Genomic DNA, 21,809 nt, shown 5'->3' on the forward strand with positions numbered 1-21,809 from the left:
AAATTCATGATAATTCTAATTAAGATAATCAGATTTCTGATTGACATTATTAGATTCTTCTGGTTCGTTCATTTTCAATTAGAAATTTTTCTCAACGCAATCTCAAATTTAGTGAACTTTGATTAGTCAAATTCCAATTCAATCTGAATCTCAATCTCTAGTCTGATACGAGCTCGACGTAATTTTGAAAATGAATACATCTAACGAGGCAACGTTGCGTTGCGTTGCGAATAACGTTTGCCTTTTCGAATTACCAGCTCCGTTTTTTTAGGAACAATTCAATCAAAGATTTAAGACTTACGAGGCGGAGTTTAAGTAAAATTTTAACATCGGTATTTTCCGCTCGTGTTCAAATCATTCTGTCTGATGTTTCTTGAACGCGATTGAAATGTTGAAAGTACGCTTCGTCCTGATTGTCATATCGTGTAGGTGCAACAGGTGTTATATGTAGTAGTTTCGTGATTTTATTATTGGACATTTTACATTGATTCTTAATCAGGCTCTCTCATCGGTTACTCAACTGTAAGGAGCTGCGCCAGATTTTTTCCTTTAAGTCTTACTATTTAATATATCTCATTTATATACACTTAACATTACTTCTCATGCTATACCAATCTCCATGACGATGGCGGCGATGGCGACGACGATGCTGATTTTGATTATCCTTTATCCTTAGTATCGATCGTATACGTGTACTACTCCGTTGTATTGTCCGACAGCATCCTGCATTATTTTGTAAAGAAGAATAAAAATATCTTGACAAACGCAAAAGAAGGGAGTCCCCAATCCAATTTAATTATTTCAGATCGTTCGAGCTTTTTATTCCAGCCACTGAGAAAAAATTCTGATTGAAAATGAATGAATCAGAAAACTCTGATCATATCAATCTGAATTCTGGTTACCTTAACCAGAATTATAATAGATTCAACCAGAAAATTCTGATTGTCTCTATTTTCTACAAGAATTCCAATTAATACAATCAGACTCTTTTAGCTTTCCGTGGATCGTTCATTTTCCAGGCTATTTCTAAGATGTCTACAGAACGTTGTAAGTGACATAGTGGAGAGGCGTCGACGGTACGTATTTGATGATGCTCGACTGCAAGGAACTTAGCGGAATCATGCTCAGCGGTGCGATCGACAAAGGATTGACGGTGCGAATTTGTTCGGTCGTACTAGTCGGGCGTTGCGACAGTTGCTTTTTCTTCGGCGTCTCTGCTCCCTTGGTCGAAATCACCGTTCCGCTCTTCAAGGCCGTTGCCGCTGGCGTGATTACACCGGAAGCACCTGCGGAGAAGAATGGCGAGACAATCATTTTTATTGTACGTCGATTTTCTCACAAGATCTCTCATTTCTAGTTCTACCCTTTATAATTTACTGCAATTTGCACGGTATGATTTGTTGCAAAACTAATTTATGGTACCAACGAACGAGTTTATGAACCGGTCGCAATCGCAGAGGGAGAGGAGTGACCTTAAAACGGTCTTCGGTCCCGGAAATTGGACGACCTTCGAAAGAACGGCGGAAAAAAGTATAAATGAAAGAACAATCTTGATAAAATCGTATTTTTTAATTTTTTGATAGAAAAGGAATAAAAATACAGCATAGTTATAAGCTTTCTTGACTATTAAAAAAAATCATTTAAAAAATTTAAATTGCAAAATAATTTTAAGAAATAGCACCACGTTGAGAAAAAACATAAATAAAAAAAATTTGCATTTTTGAAAGAGTAAAAGTAAATCGACTGTAAAGACTAATATATTATACTAAAAAGACTAAAGTCAGTGGAACTCTACAATGGAAAGTTATTCAGAATGGTTGACAATTTAAACTAATTAACAATTAAGTTTATTATCAGTGTTTTAATAATTTAAGTTTTTACCTAATTAAAAGACTATCCTAATTAAAATTGTTTCAATTCAGAATTTTAAAAATGCTCTATTGAAAAGTTGCTAATTTCGAGATATGTATCTTGTCTATCAACGTGACGATGTGTATAGAATTGTAGTGGAGCATTATATCGAGCAAAAAATTTCAAGTACTTAACGAAAATAGCCCACGGCGACTTGATATTTACAATCAGAACAGAAGAGAGAGTGAACGGTAAGGTGAGTTATAATCATAATGACCTTGAGTGATCGATGACTCCGATATGACGGAAGGCTCCAGCTCGTAGTTTCCATAGGAGATCCGAAATACCGGCACCGCCTGTTGTCTTGACACCTGAGATAGCGGCACGTACGAGTAGATTAATGGGACCGCTGGGATATTTGGACCGTCAATAATTTCCTGTGATAATCTTCCAACAAATTCCTGCAGATCATATCACAAAAAATGTCGCTGAAGCGAGAATTTTGGAGCAGAATATTTTGAAACATTTTCTATCCCGGGCATTCCATCCGATTTAAGAATATACAAAATTTTTATGAGAACCGAAAAGTTTACTAAAAATATCGTTTAAGGTTACATTTAAAAAAGTGTATAATCTCTGCAAAAAAGTGATTAAAATTGGAAATGTATGCTTTCTGTGTAAAAATGAATATTACATATGTATGTATGAAAGTTCAATAAGATCAATATTTATATTTGATAATACAATTTTATAATTTAAATGAAAATTTTAATTTTCATTTCATTTTAATTACTATTTAAAAACATATCTACTTCTTAATGAAATAATTTTTCATCCAAGTTATAAATAGTGTCAAACTTCTAGTATTACTTTTAAATATACATAAAAAATCTATAGCTTTATCATAACTTTTTCAATTTGTTAAAAAATACATGTAATTAAATAATTATTCTTAAAAGTTTATTATAATTCTTGTTTACTTATTGCCATCTTAAATTGTGATGTCAACAGCAGAAAATATATAAAAAATTATTACAAAATACGTTAAAATATAAATATTTTTTACTAAAACAACATTTGATAGAATATTTTGCAAAATATCAAAAAACACCTCTTGTGTTTCGATAATCAATAAATGGGTCTGTTTTTTTTAGCTGAACTTTCGTTTATATTTTCTCTTTTTTTCTTCAATGTGGACAGATGAACCGTGTAAAAAGCATGCACTTAGCTGAAAAGAATAGGCCTCATATATTTAGAATTGTGCTTCGAAAATGAATCAAACTATATAACAGCTGTCAAACTCTGGAACAAATTTATTTTTAATAATTTTATTTTATTCCAAAATAAAAGGAGAGTTTTTGGTATATTTTACAAGTGTGTTCTATTAAACAGAAATATGTTGTTTAATTTAAAAAATATTTATATTTCAATATTTTTTGCAAGAATTTTCTTTATGTTTTTTCTTGCTTCGAACGTCACAATATGATTGTAGAGAATAAGCAGAAGCTTACATTTTGTAAGCCTATTGTCTTTGACATTTCATGATTGACATACCTTTTGCGTGCTCTTTTCGCTTACTTTGTCAATGCCGCTTTTCGAAGCAATTGCCTGTAGAGTCTCGTCGCTGTCCTTCGGCTCGATATTCTTCGCGTTCTCCAACGCTTTTCGCTCCCCTTCGTTCAATGCAATTTTTGTGATCGTAGCTTCCAACTGTCCTAGCTTCCTATGGAGACCCGCATCACCTTGATCTCCCACGATTTTCTTCTCGAGCGCATTCTCCCGATTCTCTTCACGATGCTGAGCCTCTTCGTCCCTCTTGAGTGCCAGTTCCAAGGCTTGAAGATGGGCGGTGCGCGCAGCCATCACCTCCGGTGTGTCTTGGACCGGAAGCGGTGCCTGCGGGAGATTCGTCGCGATTACTTGGAATCCCTTCTCGCCGTCGGCAAAGTATTGCGCGGTCTGGATGACACCGGTTCCGTCGACGTAGCTGTAAGTGCCTCTGGTCGCACCGTTGGACATTCTGACCTCCGACCTGGCTGATCCTGGCGCACTGTAGCCGAAACTGTATTGGCCCAGGCTGTCTTGATAGCTTAGGAACACCGGTGGCTTAGCAAAGCCGGTGCTCATCAAACAGCAGACAATAAAAAGCTGAAAATGAGATCAACTTATATTTCACATATTTTTCTTTGCGGTTTGTGAGACCTGTCGTAGATTAGTATCGCCGGATGACATTACGACGTGATAAGCATCAATAATTTACTTTGTGAGAGTGGCTTAAGTTAAATTCCCGTTGTACCAAGAGAATCAGTTGTGAAATATAAGTGTTTAAGAATATTTTTTTAAAATAATTTTTAATTTAATATAATTTTACTGTATAAAGTAAAAAATACAAATTTATTTGTTTTTTCTAGACAGAGAAAATAGAATGTTTTAATAGGAAAATTAAACATTAATTCCTAATGATTTGATCCAAACAATTTTTCGTAAAGATAATTCCGACACGCGAAGTTAAACTCAACCAAGGATCAAGAGTAAAATCAATGAGTTTAACAAGGAGAGGATCAGAAGTGAAAACGCGTTTGTGAAATGCGATTTGTTACAAAAAAATCTTTGTATCCATCTCAAAAATCCGAACACTGGTTTTAGACATTTCTTAGTCTTTTTTCCAAAAATTAACAATAAATATAAAAATCTTAAAATTTTCTGAAAGATTAAGTAATATAGTTCAGATTAATACGTTTTTACCATTGTCTCCACACTAAAGCGAATAGCAGCATTGGCTAATACTCAGACCAGGTTCGCATTAATTCAAAATATATTTATATCGCTCAGATATTAAAAAAAAATTCGTTTGGAAATATTGTAATACTTAACTCTTTTTTTTTTAAGATCTATTATTCTGTCAAGTAGTTAATTATTTGCATGACTGTCAAATTTTTATATTTATTGTTAATTTTTGAAGAACTAAGAGATGTTTGAAGCTAGGATTTGAAGCTAAAATTTGAGGTTTTTAATATAAACATAATCTTTTGCAATAAATCGTATTTTAAAAGCGTGTTTCCACTTCTGGCTTTTCCTTGATAAGCCGGTATTCATAATTGGTATACTGAGAAAAATTTCTGTGGTTGAAAATAAACAAACCAAAAAATTCTAATCACAGAAATCAGAATTCTGATCATCTATCTCAAGAATTCCAGAATTATAATATATTCAACTAGAAAATTCTGATTTATCCATTTTCAATCAGAATTCCGATTAATGCAGCCCGATTCTTTTTCTATTGTAGTTTTTATATTTGAGACCGTCTTCGGAACAGTCTTAAGATGTAATAAACCAATCACAGAGCCGTATTAGCATCTTAAGACATTACTTAAGACAATCTTGAAATAAGAATGGATTATGAATACCGCAGCCTTAGAATCACGATCCTCCCACGCGAGGAATCGGATGAGCACTTACGAATGCGTTTTTCATGGTGATCGTATCGACGGCACCGGTATATCCTCGATGCCAGGATACGTTTATATAGGCACGCAGTCGCATGCAACCACGCCCTGTGGCGTCTTGATGTTGCCCTCCTGCGTCCTCTTCCTCTTTCCACGAAGCCGCGACGAAATTCGCGAAATCGTTATCGTGGACCACCGCGGCGAGAACTGGTCACGCGAGTGGTTCCTTCGAGGTCGCGATCTTCGGAATCCGGCTTCGCGGATGCTTACTTTCCACCCGAGAGAGCGCCAGACGATGCTTTTTTTCGAGCTGGGATCCGCCCGGCTATGCCCTAATACGTCGATCTTCAGGGTCGCGTATAACATCGCGCGAGCGTTATTGTATAGGGGGTTGTTGAGCCGGGATCTCGACGAGGAGAATACCACGGATTATTGCTAATTTATTCGTTCAATTACCTCGATCGTATATCGAACGGAACGCTTCTCGATGGCGAGGACATCTCGCTGATGCCGATTGGTTGTCCCCAGGGGTGCAAAATCTTTCTGCTTCACGCGAGAATCTGTCATACAATCTTATAGAGACTAATAAAATATGGAAAATTTTGTTGTCATCTTGCATTTGCGTTTTATCGAAAGGAGTTGAATAGCTTAACGTGTAAAGTATGAGCGGATTAAGTAAAGTATCATATTCATGTAAGATAACAAATTTATTCCTTTATAATATATTGGCTTTATGTGGGTGTATAAATATATATTATTTATTTTTATGTGTTTAGTACAGAATACATATAAGTTTGGAGTGATAATAATAATTCTCACGCAAAACAGATGATTATATGTTATTCTATTCCTGTACTATCGATTTTTTTTCATTTTTTATCGGAAAGAATTCCTTAATGCAGTCTCCAACAGATCTACAAATACACGGAAAGAACGATTTTTTCTAAAAATTTGGCTAGACATAAATTTAAAAATAATTTTATTTTACTATCAAAATAATTATGTAGGGGCAATGTTGCAAAAAATTTTGATATTCTGCCATGTCGTTTTATAATATCATTGAAAAAATATACCAAATTTTAATAAATATTTCAATAGTAACTATTTACTACATGTATAATAAAAATATATTTATTGGTACAAAAAACATTAATTTGATTTAACTCTATTTATTTTCTTTATTGAGTAAATATTTACTGTAATTAATTAGTACTATTGAAATAAATATTTATTAAAATTTAGTACATTTTTTCTCAATATAAGACATTCTATTAAGTATTTTGAGTATCTGTAATTATTTTGATGACCCAACAAAATTATTTTCACATCTGTATTTATATAGCTAAATTTTTAGAATACTTTAGAAAAACTGTTCTTTCTGTATAGTTTACTATTATTATTTGAAATTCCGCAATTATTTCATACATAGTTATGCATAAGTACATTAAAAAAAGCGATATATGTAAATGCAAATGTTACTTGTGCCATTTTCCTTATTAATTATAAAAAAATAATATATAATAGATAGTTTATTTTCTATGAATAAAATTTTATTTCGCCATATTTGAATAAGGATTTATTTCAGTAAAATAAACATTATATCCTACAAATAAATTTTGAAGTATCTTTTTCTCAGCATAAACTGTATTTTCTTTAAGCAGCAAAACCTTTCTTAGTAAACTAATCTGCCGTAAGCAAGCGCCCTTCCAGCGACAGCTAAAGCATCGACAGATTTCACGTCGTTTGCCAAATTCTGGTCTCCACGCGTAGCCACTTCCGGCACGTCCAACGGCCTGCCATCGGGACTGATGGGTACCAGAGTAGCGACGACATTGTTGCCAAGCACCAATGGCACTACACGACCGTTCACGGCACTTGGGAGAGCATCGCCGGATCTCGCAGCCTTGTTCATCGGGAAGATCTTTCCGTTGGCACGCGCGACTTTCGGTGCGTTCAGGATGCTACTGTCGGGATGTCTGTCGACGTCAGACGAATCCAGTGCACCACCGCTGGACCTCGCAATCTCGTTCGCCAGGTTGATTCTCTCGTGGACATGCGCTGCCGCGTGAGCCACTTTCGCAGCCGCGACTTCCGGCGTATCCATGACTCTGCCGTCTGTGCCAAGAGGCGCGGAAGACATTAACATCAGTGGCGTATTATCACGAAAAAGCGATTGTCGTTCTCGTAGCAATTGGGATCCAACGGTTGATCTGTCAATCCCATTCGCCAACCCTGTCCTCTCGTCAATGTGCGCGGCTGCAACTTCCGGTCCACCGTTGATATCAACTTGCATATCGGACGTCAGGGCAGTCAGAGGTGTCGCGTATACCAATGGTACAGACAGAAAAGTGGGTTTGGCTGAGACCAGGCTGGTCAAACCGAGTAGTACGATCGCGAATAGTGTCATCTCTTGCTTTGCTCAGTTACGCCGGAAATGGTGGTCCCACGCAATCGTAAACGACAAATAGAGTAACGTCGCGGGATGCACTCGATGACTCGTACCGACGCAATTGTCGTGGTCGCCTTTATAGTCCTCCTAGATTACGTAATAGGACAATCGCGTAGGAGGATGCAAAGGGAGAGGTCTCGATTTGAAAAACTTGCGTGCGGTCGACTGCTACCGTTTCGCTCGGTAAGATAAGCCTGTTTGTAAAGCGAGAGTTTACGTTGGATAAGAAGAGATGAGGGACGCAATGGTGAACGACGAGATGAAACGGAGAGGGATTTTCTTTCCGTTTCTTTCTTACGAGGTCAAGAAGACACACGATCCCGTTTTCATTTCTCCGCAAGATCGACCGTGATCTAGAAGGTCACGCCTGCGACGGAGACTGGCATCGATCGCGTAATCAGGTTCTAGAACGGGCTTATTGTCGTTTCTGCTCGGTTAGGTAAGAATGCCTACCTGTCTGTCGTATTACTTGATCCTTAATTAGTTCGACGAAAACAAATTTGTTAATCAATATTCATTCATTACATTTCTGCGACTATCTTTTAATTAGTCCAGTGATTATAGATTTTGAGAGACTCATATTATATCTTTAAATACGTATCTCTTAAAATCTTAAAGTCTTAAGAAAAAAGGAAAAATAAATTTACTATTATTTAGCCAAACACTCCCAGTATGATAAAGAAAAAAAATGCGCAAAATATGAATAACCCAATCGTGTATATACTAAAAGTTACATAATTTTTACATATATACTTTAACATTTTTAGAAAGTATTTGTAAATTTGTGTATTAAAAAAAAAGAAAAGGATAGAGACCATTATTTTACCGAGAGCTCCTAATTGTTTTAAAGAAAAGAAACGCGCAGAGCACGAAATCCATCATACGTACTAAGGATTAAGAAATGAAATTAAAATAAGAATAAGAATAAGAATGAATTCCATTTTTAAGAAGATAAAAGAATTTGTCTTATACATGACAAAATTAATTTAATTAATTTAATCAATTACGTAATTATATAAAATTATCGTGATGTGTAAAACCAAAATTAAAAATTTTTTCTTCGTGAAAACAGTATGCGGAGAAGGATTAAATATCTGCGTTAGCATTTAACAATTAAATCCAAAAATAATGTCCATTTCTATTAATGTAAATTAACTTTAATCTTGGTTTAACATGATCTTCGTCCTTTTTGAATTCTTAGAATTTAGGAAAGATGAAGAGTTAGTTGGACCAAGATTAAAATTAAACTACATTGGTAGAAACGGACATAAAACGGAAAGAAAATCAGTTATGACAAACTAACAAGGATAAAAAGAAGGCGAACGCCACAAATCGCTCGATCGATCGTTTTTTAAGTTTTGATTAATCGAGTCGGTAGGGGAACCAATTTAGATGGGCGTTGTGAGAACCAACAAAGCCGATACGATTCGTAATTATGTGAACGGGAGTAAAAATGGACGTCAATGTCAAATACATGACGGCTTTTATTGGAAATTGGTGTTTACGTTGTGATGGCATACATCCTGGTAGTGGTACCTGGTTCGGCACAAAGCCTCTTTTACCCACGAGGTATATAAAGCCGCATATACGGGGTAGTACACGACATATTAGCCGAGTACCTTGGCGAGTACTGATCTTGATCGGCAGCGCTAAGGAGCTGAGTAATTTCATTCAACATGAAGGTTTTGGTGAGTATCGATAAAGAGCTTTTGTAAAGAATATCGTACTTAGGTTACTGTGACTTTTTAATTATTTTTTATTATTTTACATTATGTATTTTTTATTACTATACATTGTCGATCGTGATAAATGACAGAAACCGATTGATTTACGAATTGCATTTCTCTCAATTTTTATTATATATAAGTAAGCTTTTCTCTATACTTTGTGGATTCATTTATATGATGATTTGTTTCTAATTTATTATTGTTTTTTAATATAAATTCTATATTTCTTGCTCTCAGGAATTATGATAATTATATGTTCTTAACTTCTATAAAAATGTATTCATGTTACTGTTACATTTGAAGTACAATCTAATGCAATTTAATAAAAGAAATGCATAAGCTAGAATTAACCAAACTAATATTTAAAAAATTTCTGAATTTCATTAAATCTTCGGATTTGACAATGTCATATTCAATATAATCAATTATAAATCTCTTTGTCAAAAATATCAAATAATTCAATTTTTTTTATACTATATATAAATTCAAATTATTCTTGAAATTTACTTACTATTCTTTCTTTTTTTTATCTCATATCGGTTTCTTAAATTGGTTATTAATTTAATTAACATAAATAAATGAAGCTTACAACGTCACTAAGAGTGTGTATAGATTTTTCAGTTCCGGAGAGGGTTAAATAAATATATATTTAAAAAATACATTATACAACATAATTTTTTTCCAGATTGTTCTATCCGCCATCTTGGCTTGCGCCTTCGCTACTTCGCCATTGGTTTATGCCAAATTGGTGCCCGGTGCTCCAATCGGCTTTGATGGCCGAGTGATCGACACCGCGGATGTCACGTTGGCCAAGGCCGAGCACGCGGCCGCTCATATCAACGAGAAGATTAATTTGGCTGCGGAAGCTGCCAGGTCAGCCGACCAGCACGTGCTCGCTTATGTAGCACCGTCCAACGTAGCCGTAGTCGACAGCAACGCGCAGCTGGTGCAACCGGTTCCGGTGACGGCGAAACTGGCCTCTGGTGCGCCGATCGGGCTCGACGGCCGCGTCATCGACACGCCGGAAGTGGCCCTCGCCAAGGCAGAACATGCGGCAGCGCACATCAACCACTTCAACGAGAAGCTTGGCTACGAAGCCGCGAAATCGATTTACCAAGAGCAACCGGCCATCATCCTGGATCGTAGCGCACCGTTCCTTCGTTATTACTTTCGTTGAATCAAGTTTGCTAATACATACAGACTCATATATATATATATAAAGTGTAAATAAATCTGAATTCCCTGCGTGCTTTAATCCACTGGTTGATTTATTTTAATTACCTTCCTGTTGTAAATTAAGATCAGCAGTTTTGCGAGATGTTCTCGTAAGATAATTTCTTGTAAACAAATTTTAATTGCCAATATCATTAATTTCTTAATTTCTTTTTTATATTCTTACAGATTTAATATTACTAATTACGAAGAGAACATATTTTTCAGTTTTGAGTTTCAAATGAAGTTTGAAAGGATTGTGTAGAAATCTCGTTCGCCTGTTAGAATGCAATATAGCTAGCGATAAGTGCAATGGGAATGCGTTCTAACAGGCGCGCCTAATATAAAGAGATTGACAAAAGAATGATAAACATGTATTATGTTACAAATATTTTTATTGCAATGCGTTTGATGATTTAGGATTTAAAAAAAGTATTACTTCAATATTTAGAACAGTAATTAAATGTAAACTTGTATAATTTTTATTTTTCACAAACATGACTATAGATTGTCGCAGAATACAAGAAATATTTCTAATAGCAAATTCAGTTTTGTCATTACGATTATTTACATTACACAGATTATACTAAAACAGTGCATACTATCAAATATAAAACGGATTAATAGGAGAGCTTTTAAAAGGATTTTTATTTATTCTATAGGTGAAAATAAACATAAAATAATTTTTTCATCCACTGAAAACACTAAATAATGATAAAAAGAAACAAATTATTAAAATTTAAAGAAATTGTGTATCAGGCTTTACTCTAATAATATGTAATGAAATGTGCCATAACATGTAAATCATACGTGTGTTTTATTATTGATAAAATGGCGATTCCATCGGAGTTCAGTTTTCACTTTAGTATTAATACTGGCCAATTTAAAACTGAAAATTATTTATTTTCAGTATAAAAATCTCTCTTGTTGAATGCTTTTAATACTTAAAATTGATAATTAATACTTCTATATTAAATTTTTGTGAAGGCTAAGTACAAAGCACCCTCAATTTTGCATTTGGCTAGGTAATAAAAATCAAAGGAGGACAACAAAATATCAAAATTGTTAAAAATAAATATAATTTTTCAATAAAACTATTTTAATTTTTGAAACTTTCTAGATTTGAAATATATATAAACTTTTTAAATATATTTTTCGTTAGATATAGACGATGTCAATTTGTGAGAGTATTTTGTGTGTATAGCCAACAAATGCGTCTTGTAATTCTGTATGTTACTGTAAGAACACGTAATTCTGCCGATAATAATGGCACAACAACCAAGACTACGACGATAATAAGAGACTTGTTGCGTACGATTTTCGGTCGCTTCTCGCACAGTTGATTTTTTAGGTCATCAGAGGTTTTAGGCGCTAAGTGATCTAACGTAACGTCGCCGGCAGGAGGCCAGCGTGGGTTTGCAATCGGTGGGTTTTGTCGCGAGCGCATAGTTGGAAAAAAGAGCAAGAACCACCGCCCGCTTTCTCGTATTACATTAGTTACTTTACACACACGCGATTACAGTGACGTTTCGCGATACTCTCTTGCCATTTCACGGAATCACGCGATACGAAGATTTGCCCAATCTCTGAGAGAACAAAAATGTTCCTATCCTTCAGTTCGACTTGCTGTCGAGTCTGTTCAGTTTGGAATGCGTCTCACGGGACAGGGCAGAGGTGTTGACATTGAACGCGGTAAACGGTCGCTTACTGTCGCTTTCGTATCGTATCAACGTGCAGCGCTTGGTGAGCGAACGGCTCAGGGGTGGTCGATAGATCACTCATCGATCCGATCGAACGAATAGCGATGAAGATGGATAAGATGTGATAGTAGAGCAACGGCGAGGAAAGGCGCAGCCACATACGATGATAGTAACACGTCACTTTGCTTGTCTACGTTTGTTTGCTTGCACGTTGCAGCGTGGGCTTGTCAAAGGTGTTCACGTTGCGATAGTGTCAAAGGTGTTCACGCGGCATGTGCGTGAGCACCGTATGCGTTTAATATATATTCATTTAAAAAATATGTATTAAATTTTAATAAATCATTTTTTAATATAGTACCAGTTAAATATTTACTAAGTATGAAGATATATTTATTTGGTACAAGAATTATTTATTCAATGAGTTAAATCATTAATTTGATCTAAGTATCATTTTTTAATGAGTAAATGTTTACTGTAGATATATATTTAATAGATACACTATTCAAATATATATATGTATATATGTATATAAATATTTATTAAAACTTAATACATTTTTTCTTAGTGTCAATATATACAAGTATTTCTTAGCAAAATATACAAAAATCGGATCAATATGTTGAACTAGTTAATCCGGGAGTAATTATCTGATTTTTTTTTGCGTAAATGACCATCTGGGATATTTTTATATCCCAATTAAAATTATTATTATTATTAGCATATTGTATATTATTGATTGTTTTCCGATTTATTAGTACTTGAGAAAATTTTCTCAAATGGATATAAATTCAATCACAACTTTTTCAAAAAGTACTGTTAGATATCAAAGGTGCAATGGCAATTTAATCCCTTGAATTATATAACATTTTGTTATTTTTAACTTCCATATGTGTCAAAATCTAAATCAATCCATTTCTATAGTTGTTTCAAAATAAACAACATATACATTCCATATTAATGTATACATTTGATAAATAAGCTAAATTTGAATCAAATTTAATACATTTCCTCGAGTTAAATTGTTTAACTCTATTGTTTTAGTTTAATTATCAATATATTGAGTAGGAATAGTGACGATCTATACAAATGATTAAAAATAATTCATATTAGATATAATTTGATATTATGAACTTAATAGTGTAGGAACTAAACAAATATTAAAATGTTATTTAAGTTCTTTTTAAATTATTCTATTTTATATTATTACGACTTAAAATCTCTTAGATTAATTTAATAAAGCCCACTTTAATATTAGTGCTATTTTCATCTCAGATGGAAAGAATGGCTTTTTACTGCTGAAATATTTAAACATTTATATAGATACAGATTTGAAAATGATTTTGTTGAACTATGAAAATAATTATATTGAATGAGCCGGAATGATCAAGCTTACTAGAATAAAAGAAAATCTTTTGCAGCATTATCATCATATCCTACGTAATTATTTCCAGATCTGCATCCAGTTAAACTTTTAGATATTACAACAAAATCGTTTTTTCCATAGTAATAATACCGAATTAAAAACTACGATACAAACTAATTATAATCATTTTAAAAGCAATTGTAATTGCTTTGCAGTCTTTATGCATGACAAATATGTTTGAAGAAATTAATTTTTGGTCACAGTAGGGTGTGAGTTTGAAGTAAATTTATGGCATAGATCGCAAAAATCCGTATACATCATAAATGCATTACGAGCAATGTGCTTTGTATTGTGAGAATGTATTCTTAATACAGTTCGTCCTTCGACTTCGAGTCCTTCATTTGCTCAGGGCTGGTGAGTCGTTTAGCGCCAATACACGCCTTTGTTGTTTCTTAGCACTGAGATCCCTTCTAGCTGTGACATGATTTAACCAGGATCACGAGGGAGTAAAAATACACGCTCTTTTATTCAATAAAAGAATGCCGGATTGACTTACGCAGCTTGGTAACAGGCAATTAATAACTCAATACTAATTGCTGAAAAATTCTAAGAAAAGAAATAAATATCGTAAAAAACGATTGGTGTAACCGAAATGTCTTTCAGTTTTAATTCAGCAAGTAAAAATTCTTTCTGCAAAGAATCGATATGATTTGAAATCTGTGAATTAAGGGCTGTAATCAAACTTTAATTAATTTAATCAACAATTAATTTAACTCTGAGAATCAAAACAGGATATACTCTCTAAAACTTTTAGAATGAATTGTTACTCTGAAGAATGAAATCTCGCTCTAAGGCCCAGTTTCATAATTCACAGTTAACTCTTAACCGAGATTCAATTTATTCTTCATCTATTTCCAATTCTAAAATTGAAAAGAGATGAAAAATAAATTGATCCTCGGTTAAGAATTAACCATGAGTTGTGAAACTGGGCCTTAAAGATTGAAAATTGAGCCATTCTTTTTTAAGACTTGCAATTATCATTCCTTAGAGTGAGATTCCACTCTAAAGAATTTGAAGTGTATAATTCATTGTTTTTAATCTTTTTTTATACATTAAACATAATTGATTAATTTAATATTTTTATTCGTATTATTCAATAATATATTATATAATGCTGTTTAAGTTAATCGAAGTTCAGTTGAAATCACCCTAAGGCCCATTTCTACCAATGTAGATTAACTTTAATCTTGGTTCAACTTACTCTTGATCTTTTTCTAAGAATTAGAAAAAGATGAAAATTTTGTTGAACCGAAATTAAAATTAAACTACATTGAAATAGATAGAAACAGGCATAAGGGCCACTTCATCCAACTCCGATTAACTTTAATCGATGATTAGATCCTTTGGAATTGATCAATCGCATTTGTCATTTCGCTTTACAACAGATGTGAATGGTCAATTCTAATGGATTAAATCATCGATTATCGGAGTAAAATTAATCGGAGTTGATCGAACTGATCCTAAGATGCAATTGAATGCATCATTATAGCTTCCTGATATGTTTCCGGTCATGGAGTGCAGAATCCGCATTTAAATGTCAAGGTCGCAATTGGCAAAAGACAGACAGCGAGAGAAAAAGAGAAAGAGAAGAGAATAGCCTTCCCTTTTCCGATCTTTCCGGCAAACTTCCCGGGTTATAGCCGATCACCTCTGGCTCCCCCCAGGTCGCTGGCGATCGAATGCACGTGGGAGGGGACAGACGAATGCGACTATAAATGGTACCAACCAGCCGTTCTCCAGGAACACAAAACAGCGAACCGACGCCCGGCCCGGGTCCCTCACTCCTGGGAGCGAATACTGACAGACAACAGCAGCGCTCTTTTTATCAGGAAGAAGGTGTGTGGGAGTTCAACGAAGGATACAACGCCCCTGGATCGTCATGAGAGGCCTGGTGAGTGATCCCGGGACAAAGAAAAGTGAAAGGTTGGGGTAGGTCGAAAAAATCCGCCCAGCAAGAAATGCCGATCGAGATCGCGCAACGAGATGACCCGATAAGCGATGGATTAAGTATCGATTATGTATTGGTAATTCGTTACGATCAAAGATCCATCATTTCTATCAATTTTTCCTAAAAAACAATTAACCCTACATTATTCTTATGGCTTTTTTTTAACGTAATTACTCGCGTGGATTGTTTTTAACATCCCAATCTTTATTTTTCTCTTTGATGATTTATACTATTAAATAAAAATATTAAGATTAATAAAAAAATAGCATTCATTTAACAAATTTATGCAGCCAAAATGTTTTGAACACCCCACGCGATTAAAAGTCACCTGCGAAATATTACATTAAAAAATAATAAAATTAAAAGCGAAATAATGCTTCTTGAAAACAAGATAAAATGTAGAAAAATGTAATAAATCAAATAAATAAAGAAAAAGCCAAATATTATCAAGACTAGATCTTGGTACTAATAATTTATACATATAAATTTTAAATACATTTTCCAGTTATATAAACTGTGCGCTGATTATTATCGGACTCAATTATAAATTGAAGTTGAAATAACAATATCACAAATTAAATCAATCAAATTTAATTTAGTCAATAAATTTAATTAATTAATTAAATCAAATTTAATTAGTTTAATAACGATGCTAATTAACATTTTAAAACACTATAAAGAACTTAGAGAGAGAAAAATATAATATTTTTTTGTAAATATATATTTTTCAAATTAAATCTAATTACTCCAAATTATTTTTTTGTTTTTAGATTTTCCTGTTCGCCACGGCGGTGACTTGTAGAGCCGCATACATCGGTTCATCCCCATATGGGAATCCTCTGATTCACCAACAAGTTGCACCGAACTACGCGCCGCCCGCTCCCGTTGGCGAAGACGGCAACGTCATCGACACACCGGAAGTAGCGCAGGCGAAGGCCGCGCATTTTGCTGAATTCGCAAGGGCCGCCGCTCGAGCAGCTCAAGATGAGAAGAACCAGCAAGGCTTATCCGATTATCAACCGCAGATCTCATCGCCCGCATACAGCTATTCAGCTGCTCAGCCGACCGGGGTGCCTTATCTAAAACAGGCCAGCTACCAGCAACCCACTCCGATCTATCAGACTGCCAACCATGTGCCGGCGCCCGTCTACGTGAATTATCAGCAACCTCAACAATACGAGGCACGGGCTAACTTCGTGGGTCAGAAGAGTTACACGCTCCCAGCAAAGCCCACCACTTTCATACCAGCGCCGTTGGCCGACGACGGAACGGTCTTAGATACGCCGGAAGTGGCGGCCCTAAAGGCAACCAGATTGGCCGAACTCGCCGAGGCGGAGGCCAGAGCTTACAAACACGCGAGCGAGAATCCGAGTGATCACCAGGGTCAAGGTGAGCGAAGCAGAACTGGGAGAGACCGATGAATTGTCGCGTGGGCCGCGGCGTAAATCGTTGACGCAAAGCGTGGATAGGAAATGTGTTTTGAGGTCTGCTAGCGGCAATATAACATTAAATACAAGATGTAAAGTTTGATTGAATGTCGAGGAAAAGTGACTGAAGAGTTTGGAAATTGAAGATTTTCATCATAAACGTAGAAATTTTGACATTTTTTTATTCATAAGATAAAAAAAATTAATGGAAAAAATATAAATAGAATATTGAAAAATACGTTTATTCTACAAAAGAAATAAATAATTCTTTTTATATTTAAGATAAAAAATAAATTGATGGAAAAGTATGAATAGAGCATTAAACAATAATTTTATTTTTACAAGAAATGAATTTCTTTTATATCCTTAAGATAAGAGTAAATTAATAAGAGAAAAAATATGAACATTTTTATTTTACAAGAAATTATTCTAAGTATTAAGTTTGTTGTATTCTTTATCCCTCCCTGAGTTATTCTAATAAGTAACTACTGCACTTACATGCGCGTCCATTTTATTCCTTGAAACTATCGGGTATTTTCTTAAACGGTGTTTTCTATTATTATTTTAGCTTATGGATCTCCATCCGGTCCCGCTCCCGCCAATCTAGGACACTATGGCGCTTCGCGAGCATTCCCAGGATCTTCGTACCCGGGAACTCAGCCTTATGCCACGCAGCAAGTGTACAATCCATCAGGTTTCCAGCCTCGTCATTATCAGTCCCAACATCTGATAGGAACCTTTTAAATCTAGCGGATCACGGTCGATGAACATGTTCCGGTGCCTGTACATATTCTAGATGAATAAATTGTTTTCCTATCTTTACGAATTTATCATGTTTCTCGTGACGCAAATCACTCGCTTGTACATCTCTCTTTTTTTAATATTTCGAAGATTGTGATATATAAAGACTACTGGAAAAAAGACTTAATAGAAGGAATGGACGAACCTCGTTCTCTCCATCTTAATTCCTATCTTTTTTTTTCTCCTCTTTATTTGTAACGAAATTATCACACAATCAATAACTTCCTGATCAAATTAAACTAAATTTTATATCTTAAATATTATATTAATTTTATATTTTTTATAAATTAAAAATGAAACGTACAAGTTGATTATTATTCTTATTGTGAATTAATGAGCGTATTGTGGGTAAAATATTTTTCAGTTTACATGATTACAAAATAATATAATATGATGACTAGTATTTCTAATTCGTCATCGTATAACAATTCGTATAACATCAAATAGGCAATTAAGTTTTAATAAAGTTCTATCTATTTGCTGGCCTACTTCTCGATCTTGCGTTGCGTCTAGCGTAATTTAAGAAAGGCTGAAACGTTTCTTTACCACTATTAATTAAGATTGCAAAGATTCGTCGAATACATGCAATTTAATTAACTGCTACGAATTAGAAACTCGTATTGACTTCTTTTTATATATTCTGTATTAATCCATAGCATTAAAATTAGATTAAGGTAGATAATTAATTAATATTTTTTGTCATTTTTTAACGCGCGCAAAAAAAAGAATTCGCGAAAGATCGCGACACGCGATATCTCGTAGAAGAAATCGCGGTGATTCGTGACGCAACTCTTGGTGTCTTAATCTAGATAGAAATCGATTTGCGTTTTGCGGTGCGCCTGCCACGGGACGGTATCGTAACGATCGTCTTGCAGCGAATGCAGCACGCAATTTTACGTAAGCAAAATCGCGACACCTGTCAAATAAAAAGAGGTGAATTGTTCCATGAGCTAATCGGTATCGTGCCTTGCGTGGCGCACACGCAGATACCAATTTATTGAAAAAAAAAAATATATATATATAATTATTATTTTTTACGTGTTTTACATATTTCTCAGGAAACGCATAATGTTTACGACATTGCGCTCTAATGGCAATTTAATTCTGGGAACGAAGAAATATCATGTAAATCCTATTGAAACGTATAGTCACATCGCGTTACGATTGTGAATGTTGCCACATAGGTCACCGGTGTACGAAAGACGTGAGAAGAAATGAGCAAGGGAGCGGAATAATAGCTTCGTTCCTCGAGAAGCCTAGCACATCGTGATTCCGAATACCTCGCCGCAGAAAGGTCAGGAATCGTAACTTTGTAACTGATGCAGAATATGCAAGAAGAATGGAATTGATCGCATTAAGCGAAGCTCGAGAATCAAAGAAAATCAAAATAGATACATTGCAATTTCAAATACTTTCATATAGGGGTGAGTGGGACAGTGGCGTTCACTTAAGAAATTTTATTAGTATTTTTATCTTAAATTAGTTTTTTTTTCTCATTGAAATTATTTGGAGTAAAATTTTACTCTAAAAAGTGAAAATTAAGCCAATCTTGAAAAAGAGTGACTCAATTTTCAATCTTTAAGAGTGAGATTTCATTCCTCAGAGTAACAATTTACTTTAAAAGTTTTAAAGGGTATGCATAATGATACATTATTTTAGATAAATTTTACATAAAGTAATACATTAATAAAAAGTAATATATTATATATATATGCATATACATATATATTATTGTTCTTTGAATTTTCGTAATTAAAAAGATCGATTTGACCTGCTGAGCATTGTGACCCTTTATATGCGTGTAGTTTAATTTTTTGTGAAAAAAATAACACTGTATTACACGTTTAAATATGTAAATTTATTTTTGTATGTAGTGTAATGTGTTATTTGAAGACATTTATTACACACTTGGATTTGCAGTGTATTTGCCAAAAAATATGGGATTAAGGGTCATCGGCTAGAATTGACGAATTTGCGTCGCCAGAAACGATCTATCACCAAGGGGTTTCATCTCGAGGGGAGAAAAAAAACTGAATTTATTCGCGACAGAGCGTGTAACCTCGCTACCCACTCCTTCGCTACTTACCCTGCGCAATTTGAACTGACCTCGATATAAAGATACAAGATCGGATGGTACGCCTACCTGAGAAGAGCTAAAAATTCTGTGGGCGCGCGCGCGGAGATCGGCGGATGCTGCGTGGAATATCGCAGCCACGTCCGCGACCGTGGTCTTAACTCGTTACGTGTACATTGCGGGGATTACGTATTACGAGACCCCGTTTTGCATAGATTTGCGCAACAATCGGCAAGCTATAAGTCGACCGAGTTCTTCCGTCTCACATTACGATGTGGATCGGCGTCGATTATAACGGAGACAAGATCAAATAATCTTCTCTCTCTGCTCTGCTGACCTCAAACTGAATAAATCTATCCAGTATCGCATTTTATCGCAAAAAGGAATTGCAAAATAATGACATAGGAATTTATAATATATTTATAATATATCAAATGCGACAAATTATTTAAGTCAACGATTTTTAAGAAATTAGCTGATTTTCTTTCTCATACTATTCCACAATTTTGCGACTACAATTGAAGAAATGTAAGCAGATGTATTGTCATTATGGAACCAAAAGTTAATTGCTTGCTTTATACGAATATATCGAAACAAAAAAATTAATAAACGCGTCCGTTCAAAATTTTAAAAGTAGCCCTGTGAAGGATCAAACTTGTATAAAATTATAAAAGTTTGATATTTGTGGCATCATTTCTGTCAGGCCGAGAACTTTTCGAATTGCCCTCGTACATATCAAAAGAAATTGCGAAATAATGGAGTATTTACCGAATACGGCGGATTTAATTTAAGCCTACCATTTTAAAGAAATTAAAAAAACTTATGATATTTGTTAACAAAATCAAATAATTTTCTTTCTCGTGCTATTCTGCTGATCTCAAATGAAACTTTAATTTATTCCATATCGCATTATCGCCGAAAAATATCTTTTTTTGAACAGTGGAGCATATAGGAGCATTTACAATATAATAAATACAACAAATAATTTAAGTCGACCGGTTTAAAGAAACTGATAAATATTTGTCAATAAAATTATTCAATCCCTTAAAAGGAATCTATACCTTGAGTTTTTGTTGTCCTTTCAATGGTTGCCAATTTTCGAAGCAATAGGCTCCAAAAAGAGGACTACCTTGAAGGGATTGTCGAGTAATCCATTACCGGTTGTCCGCGAATCGGGCGTGTTTTGCAAGAAAACTTCGTTCGAATACACGTTGCGTTGACGTGTTACGGATGGTTGCATAGAAAACGCCGTGCAGAGTGATTGAAGGCAGCAAACATCTCGACATTAAAGATTAACTAATATTAGATCTTTGAATACTTGATTGCAGGAAATGAAAATTCGATTGCGAGAAGAAACGACCAGAAAACCGGTTTTCTATGACTACGAGATAACGTGAGACAGTTATTCTGCGAGATCCTAGACGGCCCGTGCCATTAGCAAGGACGCGATTAATCGTGCTTAACGAGGTATGCAACAATGAGGTTCAGAAATTCAGCAGATAACGATTTATAGTGTCGCATACACTCTCGCGAAAGTAGATCTGACTAACGGTAGAATGTGATAATATCGGAATCAATACTGTATACAAACCGCCGTGAATGAATGTAACAGAATCTTTTCATTTAAAGAAGAAGAGCAGAATTAACACATTTGCAACGCAGGCATTTATACATAATAGTTTATATACTGAGAGAAAAAATGGTTGCAATTACCAATTTAACTATAATTTAAATTTCAGTGCCAACTATGT

The 21,809-nt window shown here is 34.7% G+C and overlaps 4 protein-coding genes across 6 annotated transcripts; 2 read left to right on the forward strand and 2 right to left on the reverse strand.

Annotated features, from left to right (window-relative positions):
* Positions 1-930: 930 nt before the first annotated feature.
* LOC108731325 (uncharacterized) lies at positions 931-5,557 on the reverse strand. Of its 3 annotated transcripts, none has more exons than XM_018461602.1 (4): positions 5,311-5,557; positions 3,406-3,999; positions 2,129-2,312; positions 931-1,286 (listed from the first exon to the last, which is right to left on the reverse strand). In XM_018461602.1, exons 1-4 carry the CDS (start codon positions 5,392-5,394, stop codon positions 1,036-1,038), a joined length of 1,113 nt encoding a protein of 370 aa, XP_018317104.1. In that variant the 5' UTR covers positions 5,395-5,557; the 3' UTR covers positions 931-1,035. The 3 variants fall into 3 exon arrangements, with proteins under 3 accessions (XP_018317104.1, XP_018317105.1, XP_018317106.1); XM_018461603.1 differs by having other exon boundaries at positions 2,129-2,288; positions 5,311-5,556; XM_018461604.1 differs by having other exon boundaries at positions 2,129-2,222; positions 5,311-5,555.
* Positions 5,558-6,912: 1,355 nt separating this feature from the next.
* LOC108731326 (cuticle protein 18.7) lies at positions 6,913-7,787 on the reverse strand. The gene has a single exon (XM_018461605.1). The coding sequence runs from the start codon at positions 7,702-7,704 to the stop codon at positions 6,970-6,972; it is 735 nt and encodes a 244-aa protein (XP_018317107.1). The 5' UTR covers positions 7,705-7,787; the 3' UTR covers positions 6,913-6,969.
* Positions 7,788-9,355: 1,568 nt separating this feature from the next.
* On the forward strand, positions 9,356-10,717 carry LOC108731327 (uncharacterized). The gene is made up of 2 exons (XM_018461606.1): positions 9,356-9,434; positions 10,159-10,717. The coding sequence occupies exons 1-2, from the start codon at positions 9,423-9,425 to the stop codon at positions 10,648-10,650; spliced, it is 504 nt and encodes a 167-aa protein (XP_018317108.1). The 5' UTR covers positions 9,356-9,422; the 3' UTR covers positions 10,651-10,717.
* Positions 10,718-15,537: 4,820 nt separating this feature from the next.
* LOC108731356 (pupal cuticle protein) lies at positions 15,538-18,003 on the forward strand. Its single transcript, XM_018461653.1, has 3 exons — positions 15,538-15,699; positions 16,527-17,145; positions 17,752-18,003. Exons 1-3 carry the CDS (start codon positions 15,688-15,690, stop codon positions 17,925-17,927), a joined length of 807 nt encoding a protein of 268 aa, XP_018317155.1. The 5' UTR covers positions 15,538-15,687; the 3' UTR covers positions 17,928-18,003.
* The last annotated feature ends 3,806 nt before the right edge of the window (positions 18,004-21,809 follow it).

This window comes from Mycetomoellerius zeteki, unplaced genomic scaffold (genome assembly GCF_001594055.1).
Source record: "Mycetomoellerius zeteki isolate Tzet28-1 unplaced genomic scaffold, Tzet1.0 scaffold124, whole genome shotgun sequence".
Lineage (NCBI taxonomy): Eukaryota > Metazoa > Arthropoda > Insecta > Hymenoptera > Formicidae > Mycetomoellerius > Mycetomoellerius zeteki.

What these genes read in the sequence shown, in the direction of transcription:
- LOC108731325 (XM_018461602.1), bottom strand. Translation starts at nt 5,394, where the DNA reads ATGCGACTGCGTGCCTATATAAACGTATCCTGGCATCGAGGATATACC. An exon ending in TCACCATGAAAAACGCATTC is followed by an intron (nt 4,000 to 5,310) that starts GTAAGTGCTCAT and finishes TCTCATTTTCAG; the next exon opens with CTTTTTATTGTCTGCTGTTT. An exon ending in GCGAAAAGAGCACGCAAAAG is followed by an intron (nt 2,313 to 3,405) that starts GTATGTCAATCA and finishes TATGATCTGCAG; the next exon opens with GAATTTGTTGGAAGATTATC.
- LOC108731326 (XM_018461605.1), bottom strand. Translation starts at nt 7,704, where the DNA reads ATGACACTATTCGCGATCGTACTACTCGGTTTGACCAGCCTGGTCTCA.
- LOC108731356 (XM_018461653.1), top strand. An exon ending in GAGTGATCACCAGGGTCAAG is followed by an intron (nt 17,146 to 17,751) that starts GTGAGCGAAGCA and finishes TTATTATTTTAG; the next exon opens with CTTATGGATCTCCATCCGGT.